At 35.5% G+C, this 16,620-nt stretch overlaps 1 protein-coding gene across 1 annotated transcript; it reads right to left on the reverse strand.

Moving 5' to 3' along the window:
- Positions 1 to 4,872: 4,872 nt before the first annotated feature.
- On the reverse strand, positions 4,873 to 16,221 carry LOC149897434 (uncharacterized). The gene is made up of 13 exons (XM_090116269.1): positions 15,804 to 16,221; positions 15,323 to 15,533; positions 14,700 to 14,866; positions 14,102 to 14,339; positions 12,897 to 13,032; positions 11,881 to 12,011; positions 11,315 to 11,410; positions 10,921 to 11,214; positions 9,769 to 9,928; positions 8,718 to 8,906; positions 7,806 to 7,956; positions 5,689 to 5,876; positions 4,873 to 5,179 (listed from the first exon to the last, which is right to left on the reverse strand). Exons 1-13 carry the CDS (start codon positions 15,831 to 15,833, stop codon positions 5,032 to 5,034), a joined length of 2,139 nt encoding a protein of 712 aa, XP_089972395.1. The 5' UTR covers positions 15,834 to 16,221; the 3' UTR covers positions 4,873 to 5,031.
- Between the last annotated feature and the right edge of the window lie 399 nt (positions 16,222 to 16,620).

Consider the following 16,620-nt stretch of genomic DNA (forward strand, 5'->3'; position numbering starts at 1 on the left):
ACATACATAAATTATTATTTTCCACTGGCTTGGAGTTAATTTCTAAAGACAGTAGCCGACAGAAACTCTGCCCTTTTCAATTCGTATCAATATTGTCGTACCATTTGAATGACCTGTAAAATATAGGAATTTTCATCTTGCATATTGTGTTAATACATAATAGGCTGTCTTATTAGGAAACTCGATTACTCTTGTTAGTATATTTGTGGTTATAAACTTTATTTAGATTAATGATAACAACGCTAATAATCTAGGCCAATGATATTACGAGTCAAAGATAGGAGAGAACCTACTGATTCGTTTTGCTTTTGTCTCACGAAACATACCTACACAGTTACCGGTAAAAAAGTATGATCTGATTGAGGCATAAGGTTGCTTCCAGTCCCGTAAGACGTTCACTATAACCTTCTTGCCAGCATGGAAATTTACGAAACAAATACCCGCATATGCTGAAAAGAGCTTGAAAAAAGGAAGGAAAAATGAGGACGCTATTAAAGTGTTTGGTTGTCGCCTTCTAGTGTCGTGAATACAGATTTGTGATTTGATTACCTATATTGTTCGTTTTGATATTTATTATCAATAAATTAATAAAGAATTAGAAGATGTGAACTAAAAAATGGTTTATTTTATTTTTTCCTGTTCGTTGCTGACTGACGATTCTGATTCGAGACATCAATTTAGGTTTACGAAATCAAGACCCTATAATAAGTACTAGCTTACCGCTCGGGCCCGCGGCTTCGCCCGCTTTGTCTAAAACCTAATTAATTATATACTAAAACCTTCCTCTTGAATCACTCGTTCTATTAAAAAAAACGCATCAAAATCCGTTGCGTAGTTTTAAAGATTTAAGCATACAAAGGGACATAGGGACAGGGAAAGCGACGTTGTTTTATACTATGTAGTGATGATGTACCTTTCGTAATTCTGACAACAGTATATCGGTACAATTTTGAATTAGTTAACTAAAAATCCGATTTGAAAAATACTTACACCAATTAGAAAGCTACAGTAGTTACCTATTTCTGAAAATAGGTACCTATATTTTATTTTATTTTTATTCTGAGTCAACCCAAAGTCAGGCTGAGCGGCATGTATAACATTCAACCATTTCAATGTTAAGGACAAAATACGTTGACAGTTCGTGGTCAAAAGCCTTTTTATTAACTTGAGTTATATGTTCATCATTCGTACAACAGCCTAGCTAGCCCACATGCCACCGACCTTTCAGATAAGGGCCTATATTTACATTTACTATGTAATGAATTCTTTTATAGAAGATATAAATACGGAAAATTTTAACATTTACTATTGTAGTCTGTACCTATGCCGTCATATCTAGTAAAATATCTAATTCATTAAAAACTCGTAAATAGATATTACCTAATTTTTGGAAAAGACAACGTTTAACGTAAGTACTTATTCATATTAAAAGAAAATATGTTCTTTCATAGATAAAAAAAGACGTGTGGCACTCGAGGACTGCCGCGGTAAAGCCATTGCATGCTATGCCTTCAAGCCACACCTCCGTGCCCGTCCCCGTGGGGAGCGTGAGGTTTCGTTACGGAATTTCTGGATTTGGCCCCCGCGCTCAAGGCCCGCGATAGAAGCTATGCAATAGCTTAACAATCGGATTACTAACGAGTAATTAACTCGTATTATAGACCGTCTATACCAAAGTAACTACTGGAGTATAAATTTAGGCATTAATTAAATAAATGTAGGTATATATTTTATTTTAACCTCATCTTTAATTAATAAGTAGGTATAGTTTTGGTACACATTTCAGTTATTTGTTTACAGTTAAATTAAACTGATACAGCTAAGCCTCGGTGCAACCTTCTTTGGTCAAGGTTTCGCTAGATAAGATTACTTTGAGATTCGCGACTGTAACTACATGTGGGTGTTTAAAACATTTTGACGTCCTTAGAGGCAATGAAAAATTCATACTTATAGAGGCATATCCTCCTACTACAGATACTTTATGCTTATAGTATACTAGCTCTCCGCCCGCGTTTTCAGAGAAAACCCCGCATAGTTCCCTTTCCCGTGGGATTTCCGGGATAATACCTATCCTATCTCTCAAGTTGGATCGAACTGCACATGGTGTGCGAATTTTATTATGATCGGTCAAGTGGTTTAGGAGTCCATTGAGGACAAATTGTGACACGAGATTTATATATATTAAGATAGATATGTACTAATAATATATAACTGAAGAGCTTGTTTGAACGCGCTGATCTCAGGAACTATTGGACTGATTTCAAAAATTCTTTCACCATTGGATACCTATAACGACAATTTGTAAGAATGTATGGATGTATGTCCGTTACTCTTTCATACGAAAGCCACTGAACGGATTTTTATGATACTTGGCAGTGATATAGCAAAAAACATGAGCTATAATTTTTCCTTGATTTTGCCCGTGATTTCATCCAGGGATTAAAGCGTATATAAAAAAATGTACTGGCCGAATTGAGAACTCTCCTCCTTTTCTTGGAGTCGGTTAAAAAAAGTGAATACCTAATAAAGAATGTAAATAAGTTATTTAAACAATTATAAATCATACAGCTTGAAATGTAAACATTATTTTCATTATGCAAATTATTTTTTTTTAATTCAAATTCAAATGTGAAATGCTTGTTTGCTCAAATGGTATTGATAAGTTACATTGTTATTAGTAGGTATATATACGTTTTGCTATGTAAATGAATGTATTTTTTTTTTCATACATTTTCTAGTACCTAATATTCAAATAAAATAAAATATTTTAAAGAATTAAGTACAAGATTTAAATATGATCACAAAAAATCGCTGTAAATAATTAGTTAATTAATTCTGCACTTTCTATTTGTTGGCCTAAGTTATGGTTAAGTCTTCAAATGAAAAGTGAACGGGGTACCTTCTAGGGAAACGCGCTCCATCTTATGCCACATCTTAGTTTAGGTACCATCAGGCGAGATCGTGGTCAAGCTCTTCCCTATCATATATGTATATAAAAAAAAAGACGTGTGTCACTCGGGGACTGCCGCGGTAAAGCTATTGCAAGCCTTCAAGCCACACCTCCGTGCCCGTCGGAGTGGGGAGCGTGAGGTTTATCGTTACTAAATTTCCGGATTCGGTCCCCGCGCTCAAGGCCCGCGATAGAAGCTATGCAATAGCTTAAAAAGTTTTTTAACTATTAACTTGTTATTGTAACTTTAAAATGTTTTATTTCCTACAATGCCGGGATCAATATAAAATAAATGTTTCTATGTTTAGTGTAAAGCATTATTAAAGTTGTAGAAAATATGGTCCACAACATACCTATCTTATAAAATTCCATCCCGAACACTTCTGGTTTTTTTGAGCAATAGAAATTTCATATTACCTAATAAGAAAAAACACATAGTTACTAATTATTTGGGAACATAGAACCTCGTTTTTTTGTAGTTGGTTAAAGTGTAAAAGTGTTTAATAAACTATATGAATCAGGGTTTCGAGAACCCTAATATTATTTATACAGGTAATAAATAAAAAACCAAATAATCATAATCTATTTATTTATTGATTTCACAATATACGTCTTAATTATAGCATCTATTACATAAATACAGTTTCTGGAAGAATAATTACAGTAATATCTCAAAATTACAATTAAAAGGCAGTGAAGTTACAACCACATATAATATTACCTAAATTACACAATTTAAAACAAACATTCTGTGTAATAAATAATAGTTTATTTAGACAAATACTTCCAAAACTTATTAAAAATAATGAAATAAATATTTTCCACTGCATAACATGTAATGGAAAATTGTCAAGTTAAATAATAATAAGATTGTTTATTTTTTAGTTTTTAGAACAATGAAAATGTGAAAGGAAATTAGCTTCCACTTTCTTCAATTATTTCCTTCGATATGATTGGTTTATTTAAAAAAACAACAACCTTTTTCAAATTATATATTATATACAAATTGCAAACATTTCGTAATAATGAATAAAAATCAATTTATATGCTAATTTGACTAGACATGTGTACTTTTTTTAGGGCTGATGTTTCAATCCTTGGTTAAAATTTATTCGTCGAATAATGTATAAAACTACCATTTTAAAAATGTATTCTAATTGCCCGTATTTGACAGTTTACGTGATATTTTAATATTATCGTGTAATACTTTATTGGACGGATAAGTTTTATCCAAGCATTGAAAAATCGACCCTTAAACATATATTTTTCGACCTTTCATTTTTTTTATGTAACAGTTTTTTATGAAGAGCATATCTTCTTAATATTATATAATATATATAAATCTCGTGTCACAATGTTTGTCCTCAATGGACTCCTAAACCACTTAACCGATTATAATAAAATTCGCACACCATGTGCAGTTCGATCCAACTTGAGAGATAGGATAGTTTAAACATGTAGGTACCACGGGCGAAGCCGGGGCGGACCGCTAGTAATTTTATAATTTTTTCTAGATAAGGCAAGAAATGGACTATTATAAAATTAATAATTTAAGATCAATCAATTCCTTCCTATATTTTATTTCAACAACGTTTCTAGTTTGTTGAAAATAAATGTCTTCTCTTAAAAGAAAAACTAACTGACTAGTTCAATCTATTTCTCTATTTTAGGGCCGATTTTTCAATGCTTGGATAAAACTTATCCGTCCAATAAAGTATTAGAGCGAGCGCGCACGAGCAACTTTGTCTCCGCAACTATTTTGTCTCTCCCATCAATTTGTATGGGGAGTTGCGTCGCTACGTGCGCGCACTTTCATACTAGCCCATAGGTGGGAGAGACAAAATAGTTGCGGAGACAAAATAGTTGCGGAGACAAAGTTGCTCGTGTGCGCTCGCTCTTACACGATAATATTAAAATGTCACGTAAATTGTCAAATGCGGACAATTAGAATACGTTTTTATACATTATTCGACGAATAAGTTTTATCCAAGTATTGAAAAATCGGCCCTTAAGTATATATGTACATATATTATTATAAGATTATATTTTACTAAGTACATTTGAAATGTCTAAGATTTATTTTACGATTTCTTCCTTCTATCATCCTGAAAATATCCTCCAGGCCCGGGAACCAATTTCGTGGCTTTTCCCGCCTTTTCTGGAGTCTTCGAGGATTCTGATGATGAAGACACTATTCCTTGAAGACGATGGGCGTTAGCTTGACTCAAACTGTAAAAAAATAGTTTATATTAATTGTAAGGCATGTAGGGCATAAAGTTAAAAAATAAGGCACTTTTTATTAAAATTGGATATACAGGGTATGGCATAATGAATGGATAACCTGGTAACTGATAATCAAATCAATGTATTTAAGTTTATTTAAATTTTAAAGCAAGAAATAAAATTTTTTGGATTTTAGTAATTAAAAATATTCTTAAGTTCTAGAGTCTAGACTCATTGTATTATGAATTTAAGTGTTTTATAATGTGGCAACGCAAAAAAATTTAGTAAATGATACCAATTCGGACTCCAAATTAAATGGGCATGTTATTTTCTAAATTTTACTGTTAATGAATACTTTGTTATGGTGACTGTTACTGTTTTTCTTACGGTAAGGGTTAATGTTAGTGTTAGTGCTAGTGCTAGTGTTAGTGCTAGTGTTAGTGCTAGTGTTCGTGCTAGTGTTCGTGCTAGTGCTAGTGTTAGTATAAGTGTTAGTGTATGTCTGTCCAACCCACCGGACCTCCTCCACATCGGCGACCTTGTCAATGAGCGACCGTATAATGTCCTCCTTGTGCCGAATCGCGAGTGAAGCTCTTTCCAACGACCGTCGGTATTCAGCATGCGCTTGCGCAGCTCTACGTTCCTGTTCTACTATACGACGCTCGAGTTCTTCTAGGGAAGTGTATGCGCGGGATTTTACCACCTTGGGGAGACAAAACGGTTTAAAAGTATTATTAGTATTATTATGTTTCTCATTTCCATAATACTCGGGTACCACCAGAAGGACGGTACCCGGATCTTTGGAAGGCTTACGTGGGGACTAGGATCCAACACGCAGAGGCCCTTTGAGACTTTTAATGTGTTGTGGGACACCAGCCGCAGCCTGCCCATGACTGCACTATAGAGATACAGCCCTAGGCAGTCCGCGGCCGATGTAGGACTATTGCAGGGTATGGAAATCTAATAACTGGGCTATGGATTGGGATGCTAGATGGACTGGTATTGGGGACTATGGGAAACTATGGCACCTGCCTTTCTACTAAAAGAAAGTAAAAATACGTTGGCAGGTGGTGACTCGCCCTCTCACTGTATGGGCCCCCGAAATAAGTCGCTGCAATAGTGCGACAAGGGGGCAACATATTGTGAGCAGCTAAGGGTGGAGAGGCGTCCCTGGACTTTAAACTACGATCACGCGCTCCCTGAGGGTCCAGCATCACGTGCCCACTCGCCACTTACGATTCGCATCCACCCTTCGAGCTAAAAGCTCTCGCGACTCCACTCTGGCCGGCCGGTTAAGGCAAGCCAGAGGTGGGGGTCCTGTCCTCGTCAGGCTTCACTCCGACCGGCCGGTGAAGGCGAGCCGGAGATGAAGACAGGGGCCTCCCCCGGGAGCACTCGGTTCCCGCGGGGTCGCTACTCCCCGACACCCCGCCACAAGGTGTCCTGCGGGTTGACTGATTTATTATTATTTATTATTATTATTTATTATGTGTATCTCATCCATAATACTCGGGTACCATCATAAGAAAGGTACCCGGTCCTTTGGAAGGCTTACGTGGGGACACGGATCCAACACGCAGAGGCCCTATAGAGAACTTTACTGTGTTGTGGGACACCAGCCGCAGCCTGCCCATGACTGCACTATAGAGATACAGTCCTAGGCAGTCCGCGGCCGATGTAGGACTATTTCGAGATATGGAAAACAAAATAAACTGGGCTATGGAGTGGGATGTTAAATGGGCCGGTATTTGGGAACTATTGGAAACTATGGCACCTGCCTTTCTACTAAAAGAAAGTAAAAATATGTTGGCAGGTGGTGACTCGCCCTCTCACTGTATGGGCCCCCGAAATAAGTCGCTGCAATAGTGCGACAAGGGGGCAACATATTGTGAGCAGCTAAGGGTGGAGAGGCGTCCCTGGACTTTAAACTACGATCACGCGCTCCCTGAGGGTCCAGCATCACGTGCCCACTCGCCACTTACGCTTCGCATCCACCCTTCGAGCTAAAAGCTCTCGCGACTCCACTCTGGCCGGCCGGTTAAGGCAAGCCAGAGGTGGGGGTCCTGTCCTCGTCAGGCTTCACTCCGACCGGCCGGTGAAGGCGAGCCGGAGATGAAGACAGGGGCCTCCCCCGGGAGCACTCGGTTCCCGCGGGGTCGCTACTCCCCGACACCCCGCCACAAGGTGTCCTGCGGGTTGACTGATTGCACGGGTGGAATATCTATTGTCACGTAGACAATAGATATTCCAACCGTGGGCGATGGGGTCGTCACATCCCTACGCCCTTATTTATTATTATTATTATTATTACAAATAGCTAAATCGCCTACAAATTTTCAGAATATGACAAAAATTAACATGGTACAAAATTTACTCGGAAGACACCATCTTTCAAATAAAATAAAGAGCGTGTGTGTCGAGCACACGTGTTAGAAGTGAAACTTCTTTGGCAAGATTCAAAGATCAATAGCCTTACTCCATGATGTTACAGTAAAGCCACGTCACATAGTCACATAGTCGCGTCATGGCAATACCATCACGTCATGGAGTAAGCCAAAAATTTTAATCTTTGAATCTTCACAAAGAAGTTTCACTTCTTACACGTGTGTTCGGCACACACGCTCTTATTTACCTTAATCTCCGATTTAATCTTCTCCAAAGCGGCGAGCGCCAGTTTAAGCGGTTCGTTGTTACTGTTTGTTCGCGTTCGCTTCGCTCGCGTCGCACGCGCGACAGCGGAGCGTGTTCTGTTTCGGAACACTAGCGCCGCGCGACGGTATAACCTGGGACGGTGTAAAAATGGGATATTTATGAAGCTGAATATATTTCTTGTGCCTGTTTGAACATGCTTTAATCATTAATAACTGGTAAATTATAAAAATGTTAAATTTATGAAGCTGAATACATTTCTTGTGCCTGTTTGAACATACTTATGTCATTAATTACTGGTTGAAATTGAAAAGAATATTTTTAGATGCTATTAGGTTAGATATTTATCGGCAATGGCTTTTCATCGTCACGCTCCGAACGAAGGAACATTGAAAAAAAAATTGGTTGTCTGTAAAGTCGGTTTACTGACGATAGTTGAACGTGACAACGTCCGATTGTGCTTCTTTGTCGCTCGTTCCGCGCTCTCGCTCGCACTTCAAGCCTTACGGAACGCCTCAGAGCGAGGTAACGCCGCATGAGTCATGTTTTTTCGTGCGTGCAGCCGACTCTATCGAATTATAAGACGTTGTCACGTCAAAATACATCTTATAGTGTAGCCAATTTAATTGGCAACATTTGACGTCTTTCAATTTTATCTTCGAAGAGAGGTAACCTGCTTAAAAACATCGATTTAAAGTGAATTAATAGATACGGACTTGAAACATACGTCAATCGGACTTGAGTCTTCTTCTTGTTGAAATTATTTAGTATGTTTATTAGTAAAATAAAATCTTAATATTACTCGTATGTCATTATTATTATAAATATGTTATTGTAAACCCATCAAGTTTTGTTTCGTGACAAAAAAGCCTGTCTTTTTTACTGAAGTACTCACTTGACATTCTTCAAAGCAGATTTCAATTCTTCTTGCACTGTTTCATGTTGTCGACACACACATTCATACTTCTCTTGTAATTGCTGCAACTCTTCTTTACTCTTCCTCAACTCTTCTTGACTCTTCTTTATTTGCTCACTCTTGCGCTCTGTATCCATGCTGTACTGGTGTTTAAGCTCGTCTAGTAGCCTGAAATATTGTGTGAATATTTATTTAAAAAAAAGTGCAATTTTAACAATTTTAGTTTTTTTTTGTACGAATTGTTTTTTTCTTGCATTTCAAACAAACAATTAGATAAACTATAGCTTATAGTGATTATCATGCATGATGAAAAAGGCTTAGCTTTAATTCTTGTTTTGAAGGCTGAATGAAGGCTTCATCCGGCTTGAACGGGTAAATATGTTGGCAAAATTAAAAATAAATTTTTCAGGTTAATACTAAGTCAAATTGTTAAACAACAATGAATATACATGAGACTTTGAACATTAATACCACGAAATAAAGTGTAAATTTGAATGAATCTATCATACAACACCTTGAATATATATTACTAGATTTCCGCCCGCGGCTTCGCCCGCGTTTTCAAAGGAAAACCCGCATAGTTCCCGTTCCCGTGGGATTTCCGGGATAAAACCTATCCTATGTGTTAATCCAAGTTACCCTCTATATTTGTGCTAAATTTCATTGTAATCGGTTCAGTAGTTTTTACGTGAAAGAGTAACAAACATCCATACATCCATACATCCATACATCCACACAAACTTTCGCCTTTATAATAGTATATATTATTTTGACCCTGTGGCCCTGCCTTCCAAGCCAGAGATCGTGGGTTCGATTCCCACCCGGGGCAAATATTTGTGTGATGAACATAGATGTTTGCTCTGTGTCTGGGTGTTAATTATCTATATAAGTATTTATTTAAAATTATATATGTATGTTTATCAGCCATCTGGTTTCCATAACACAAGCGAAAGCTTAGTATGGTATCAGATCGTGCCATGTGTGAAAATTGTCCTGAAATATTTATTTATTTTATTTTATTTAATATAACCTTTTACAATCCTGCAGCCGCCTTTCATGCAAGTCAGCCGGCACAGTGTTAGTTCGCAGAACGTCGTATTGCGCCATTTTGTTCGTGGAAGCTTCTAGAGCCGTTTTCACTGTGAAGTATTCGCGATGTACTGTTTCGTAGTCACGCATCATGGCCGCCACTGGAAAATATTATAAAAATTAGGAAATAAGCTATACCAATAGTCCGTTTGTAATATAGAAATAACCGCTTTTTACTTATTATTGCATAGCATGTACAAAGTAAACAGAATAAATTTATCTGTCTGCTTGTTCCGATTATCTCTGGAACGGCTGGACCGATTTTGACGGGATTTTCACTGACAGATAGCCGATTAACTCATTTACGCGGATGAAACCGCTGCAGCTGCAACAAGTCATAAATAAAGTTGGAAATAAGTAAATTGGAATGTTTTCTGACAAGGAAAAGTTCCTTTAGTTTCCCGTGTTCAAATTCCTTCGAGACAATACATAGCCTTTCCACTTTAAAAAATTACTATAGATACATATTCTTAATTTACTAGTGTAAAACAAACATTATTTGTGTACATAACAATTTTTTAATATAATGATGAAAAATTTTATTTATTATTAGCTTTCCACCCGCAGCTTCGCCCGCGCAGTCAAAGGAAAACCCGCATAGTTCCCGTTCCCGTGGGATTTCCGGGATAAGACCTATCCTATGTCCTTTCTCGGGTATCAAAATATCTCTATACCAAATTTCATGCAAATTGGTTCAGTAGTTAAGGGCGTGATTGAGTAACAGACAGACAGACAGAGTTACTTTCGCATTTATAATATTAACTAGATTTCCGCCCGCGGCTTCGCCCGCGTTTTCAAAGGAAAACCCGCATAGTTCCCGTTCCCGTGGGATTTCCGGGATAAAACCTATCCTATGTGTTAATCCAAGTTACCCTCTATATGTGTGCTAAATTTCATTGTAATCGGTTCAGTAGTTTTTACGTGAAAGAGTAACAAACATCCATACTTCCATACATCCATACATCCTTACAAACTTTCGCCCTTATAATAGTATTAAGATTAAGATAGTATGGACTATGGATAATTGAAGCAGATAATTAGATCTATAAATTCACGATACAACATAACCTAACATTTATAAATATTAACTTACTCTTATCCTCATACAATTCATAAACCTCCTTCAGCTTATTTTCCGATCTCTCAACTCTTTCCAAAAGCGAAGCTCTCTCAACATCTCCCGTCTCTTTCTCTACTTTGATTCTCTTATAACTCTGTCTCACTCCCACCAACTCTTGTTCTAGACTATTCACTCTCTCTTGTAACGATTTATTCTCTGTTACTATTTGTTTCGACTTTTTATTCATGTTTTCAAATTGTTTTTCGTAGTCTAGAATGAGGTTGTCCTTTTCTTGCAGGTTTTCTTGGTATGCGTCGAAGAGAGGGGCTGAAAATTATAATTGAATTATGTAATTATATCTACAATTTCTATCTACATTCTTTGGAGTACTTTCAGGTAATGAATAGTAATCTGGATAATATAATACCTAAAGCCTGTGCACTTAACAAGCCAGACAAATCGACCAATCGCTTTGAAGTATCATCACCCGTGCCTGTTTTTGATTGGACGTCGGTTTCTTCATCTGTAATAATTAAAATAAATAAATAAATATGTACTTGATTGACTTTTTTTTAATGTAACATAATTCATTAATCTTTTTATTTGCCATTCTATGAGATATATTATACCATAAAAAATATTTTTCTATAAGTAACCAACATTAAATCTATGACTCTATCTAGTTTTATTGCTATTTTTGGCTGTAAATAATATTGCTTATGCATTGCATTTTAATAAATTAGTTCCAATCTATACTATTATTATAAAGCTGAAAATTTTGTTTGTTTGTTTGAACGCGATAAATTCAGGAACTACTGGTCCAATTTGAATAATTATTTCGGTGTTAGATAACCCATTCATCGAGGAAGGCTATAAGCTATATATGTATCATCACGCTAAGACCAACAGGAGCGAAGCCACGCGGGTGAAACCGCGGAGCGCAGCTAGTACTTAATAACAAGCAAATTAAATAGAAACTATAACTATTCTTACCATGTTTTTGTCCTAAACTAGTCAATATGGAATCAAAGTTGTCATATTTTTCCACTTTTAGATCTTTGGCGTCCAATGTTTGCGCGTTACTGCGTAATTTTTCTTGATACCTCGATAGTTGCACATTTAGACTAAAAATAAATAATATTTTTAGAGGGTAGTTAGTAAATTGAAGTAGTCTGAATGATTGAGAGTAGTCTGAATGCATAATTTAATATTTATGTTAATAATAAACTACCCAACCCAGTAATAATAGCTGTTTTTATCGCACTTTTTTGTCTTTTTACACATACTATTTCTGTATAATTTTTCTCATTTGTATCAATATTTGTTACAATTTTTTTTAACTAGTTATTTATATGTGTTCCTAAAAAACGTCCAAAGCGAAACTCTGCCTTCGCGTGTATTAGGCAAAGTTTACTACTATAAAACACATTTTTAACATAACTGCCATGAAATAAGATGTTAATTTAATAGGCGATTGTGAGTCCAGTTATTCATCACTACATAGTATAAAACAAAGTCGCATTCTCTGTGCCAATGTCCCAATGGCTTGACTGACTGGTTGGCTTAGTTGGTAGTGACCCTGCCTTCCAAGCCAGAGGTCGTGGGTTCGATTCCCACCCGCGGCAAATATTTGTGTGATGAACATAGATGTTTGTTCTGTGTCTGGTTGTTGATTATTTATATAATTATTTATTTAAAATTATATATGTATTTATCAGCCATCTGGTTATTCAAGCAAAAGCTTAGTATGGAATCAGATCGTGCCGTGTGTGAAAATTGTCCTGCAATATTTATTTATTTAATGAATGCTTATATCTTTAGAAAAAAAAATGTATGCGTGTACTAGAGTACACACGTAAGAAGTGAAACTTCTTTATGACCTTAAAAATGTCACGAGTATGGCGTAACGCAAAAATGTCACGCGTACGGCGTAACGCAAAAATGTTACACTAAATTTTTGTCCAACCCCGATAAAGAAGTTTCACTTCAAAAATAAGAGAATTCCATACCGATACAAAACATCCTTCATAGCCTGCAAGTCCCTTTGCAGTCTGGCGTTATGTTCCCTACACTGGTTGAGAACTATCTGCCGACTGCTGCAACTCATGCACACTTCTACTAGGGGAATCGCTGTTTCTGAAGGTTCTAAAATATATAAAATACATAATATACAGATGAATTTAAAATGTATGAAATCACTACAAAATCACTACTAGTATAAAACAAAGTCGCTTTCTCTGTCCCTTTGTATGCTTAAATCTTAAAAACTACGCACCGTATTTTGATGCGGTTTTTTTTAATAGATAGAGTGATTCAAGAGGAAGGTTTTAGTATATAATTTATTAGGTTTTAGACAAAGCGGGCGAAGCCGCGGGCGGTAAGCTAGTAAATACTAAAATATACAGAATACATAATATATTTACTGGTGAATTCAAAATGTAATGAATAAACATACTGAATAAAAAGGCTTGAGTATGGTTGTAATGAATAAACCCAAAAATTACAAGCATTTATGCGAAGTACATTATTCTGAAACTCCAACTAAGAATTGGAACATCAAACATTATGAAATCAAATTCAATCAAATCATTTTGTGCCAATAATGTGTTGAATGTAAATTGAAAATAACGATTTACTTAAGTTTCTGCATTTCAATAACTATTTTTGTTTTAATTTAGAGCGAGCGCGCACGAGCAACTTTGTCTCCGCAACTATTTTGTCTCCGCAACTATTTTGTCTCTCCACCCATGGGCTAGTATGAAAGTGCGCGCACGTAGCGACGCAACTCCCCATACAAATTGATGGGAGAGACAAAATAGTTGCGGAGACAAAGTTGCTCGTGCGCGCTCGCTCTTAATCATCAGAATGAACACCTATGACGTCACAAAATTGCGCTGAATCGTTCCTATTCCTAATCGATCGCACATTAGATACCTAGTACAATATTGGCTGATTCTTAATAGATTATATTTTTATTGAAGTGAAAACCTCTTTAGCGGCGTTGAGCACTTTTTCTGTAATGGGTACAAAATCTTAAACTCGCGTCAGGACACGTGACCTGATCGAAAAAGCGTAATCTACGGATACCATTCCAAAATATCAAACATGCTCAACGTTAATAATCAAGTTTTCACTTCTGCCGGCACTCCCCCAGTGCAACCCGTCTTTTTTTTTTAAACTCGACCACATTCAAGTTTTATTCAGAATTTCTTACCTTTATCGGGAACTTCATACTGCTTTACCTTCTCTTCCAATCTCTTATACTTCCTTTCCAAATCTCCACTCTTCTCTTTCTCTTCTTTAATCACTCTCTTACACTCTTCCACATATTTCACTATGGCTTCGTATTCAGACTTTATTCTGTCGTTTTCGTCTGAAAATAGTCTGTTGTATTCTAGAACTGCTTTTAATTTCTCCTTTAATTTCGATATTTGGACGTCTTTTTCTGATATCTGTAAAATAGATGCGTTATTTATTTAACAAGAGTATTTATTTACAGTAAAAATATGTTATAATAGTTATACAGCCCTTTTTACATTTAAATTGATAAAGAATTATATAATTCATCATTATTTTGCTAAGATTAAAAATAAAATAGATCTCTTATAAAATTTTATGAATTTTAGCTCATCAAATAGTAGTAACATCAAAATCAGCAAAAGTTTAAAAGGGAATACAATACTAAATGAATTTGCTTTACGCCTGTTTTAATGTTTAAATGTTTTCCTCTGTTTAAGTTCTACTTATACTTTAATTTTAAAATGTTTCCTTTATTTCAAAAATTTACCAAATACATGCTTTATTTCACTCACCACAGTTAAATTCTCTTCACACTTATCCATGAGAGCTGTGACGAGTGATTCATACTTCTTTGTCAGTTTTCTTTTCTGTTCCTTGATAGATTTCTCTTTGACCCGCGGTGATGTTACAGCTACCGCGTGTATGTGACGCTTTCTTGGCGGTTTTGGCGGCTTTTTCTCTGAAAAAATTACTTCTTTGTTAAATCAAAATATAAAAATAAGATCTTTAATAAAATAATCTTTAAATGTATCTTTAAATGTTTGAGAACTACATATTCAAGATAACTTAAATGCATATAATTTTTTTCCTATAAAGGAAAAATAGTATTATACGTAGTATATTATTATTAGTCTGTGGTATTATAGTTATATGATGATATATTATATTGTACATATTATGTCACATCTATCTAGCTTAACCCATTGACCACCGAGCGGCCCGATCGGGCCGAGACACAATAGATTTTCTATTGTGTCTGTGATCCGAGGACTGACGGATTAATCAGTCATTATTAGGAGTCCTGCTTTTTTCATAAAAGTGCCATTCAGCGGCTTGGGAACAAATATAGTTATTTATGATGATGATATTACATGTTTAAACTCAAAAACAACTGTACCAATATAAAAATTCATACCCATGACATCCTTAGGATCCTCATACATAGGATTCTGGTCACCCTTCGCCATTTGCTGCGTTCTCATCAGCACCGCATTCAATATTTCCTGCCGCATGCTTTCCTTATCTGAGGTGATGTTGAAGTGCCGCTGATTGTCAGTAAAGTTGCCGCTGAATGTAAGCTTTGTTCTGTCATACTTGGTGCCCTTTGAGGATCTTCTATGTGATGTCTGTAATGTTGAAATAAATAAATTAGTAATATAATGAGATGGAGAGTTTGAGAGGCTCAGTAAAGTATTGTTTTCAGGTTGTTGAGTAGCAAATAACTATAAATTGATTTGTAAAATAATATGTACATGTAGAGAGATAAATAATAAAATTAAAGTATAAATTGTTAGGTATTCCATAATAAAGGAGGGTGAAACAATTTAAAAATATAAATATCAAAATATTATACAAAGATATTATGCACAGAATAATAACGATATGAAATGTATTACCAAAGGTGTTGAATGCCCAAAGTCAGACATTATCTTCCACGCGTATATTGCACAGTATTTTATCCATAGCGAAAAATATTCACTTGATTTTGCACCGATTCGCGTTCAAAGACAAAAGACACGTATTTAGGTCACAGATATTTAGGTCAGAATTGTGATTTAGCAACAGTATCGACAAAACTTGCTTAAATTAGGCCAGTGCAACTAAAACAAAAGTTCCAACTTTTTGTTGATTTCTTAAGTAGAGAAAATTGTTAAGTATCATCCTGCTTTGTGAAATTATATAGTTCTAGATTGATACGAGATTTATTTTTGAATTTCATTATTATTTCAAAACTAAAATTACTTTATTAATATTTATTTTCAATAAAACTCACGGCAATTTGATATTTCAAATTTCGAATTCAAACTTGAAATATTTTGACAGTGTTGTAACTATGGTAACCGACTAATAAGGGATACCAGTTACCGACGCGATGTTATTTTCACTTATAAATTGGGTAGCATTATACTTGATTACACTACTCAGTTGGGAAGTATTTATTTTGAATATTTTTTTATCATAATTAATGAATAAAATAATTATTAATAGACTATTATGTATGTACTCAAAAACACCTTCCAATAAAAATTAAATAATATAGCGCTTAATAATAAAAAAAAAATTAAGTTAAAATAATTCTTGCTATAGAATCTATCTATCTATAGTATAGATAGATCAATCGTATAAGCTTTATATTTCTATTATTTTAAAGGATTTAACACAATATTTACTTCTATTCAATAGTAACTTAGAAGAGCAAGCGAAACAAACCCT

The sequence above is a fragment of the Colias eurytheme genome, chromosome 25 (assembly GCF_061535395.1).
Source record: "Colias eurytheme isolate Ceu_HAF_F1 chromosome 25, ilColEury1 Martin Lab GWU primary, whole genome shotgun sequence".
NCBI lineage: Eukaryota > Metazoa > Arthropoda > Insecta > Lepidoptera > Pieridae > Colias > Colias eurytheme.

What these genes read in the sequence shown, in the direction of transcription:
- LOC149897434 (XM_090116269.1), bottom strand. Translation starts at nt 15,833, where the DNA reads ATGTCTGACTTTGGGCATTCAACACCTTTG. An exon ending in AGATTAAATCGGAGATTAAG is followed by an intron (nt 5,877 to 7,805) that starts GTAAATAAGAGC and finishes TGTCTCCCCAAG; the next exon opens with GTGGTAAAATCCCGCGCATA. An exon ending in GCCGATGTGGAGGAGGTCCG is followed by an intron (nt 5,180 to 5,688) that starts GTGGGTTGGACA and finishes ATTTTTTTACAG; the next exon opens with TTTGAGTCAAGCTAACGCCC.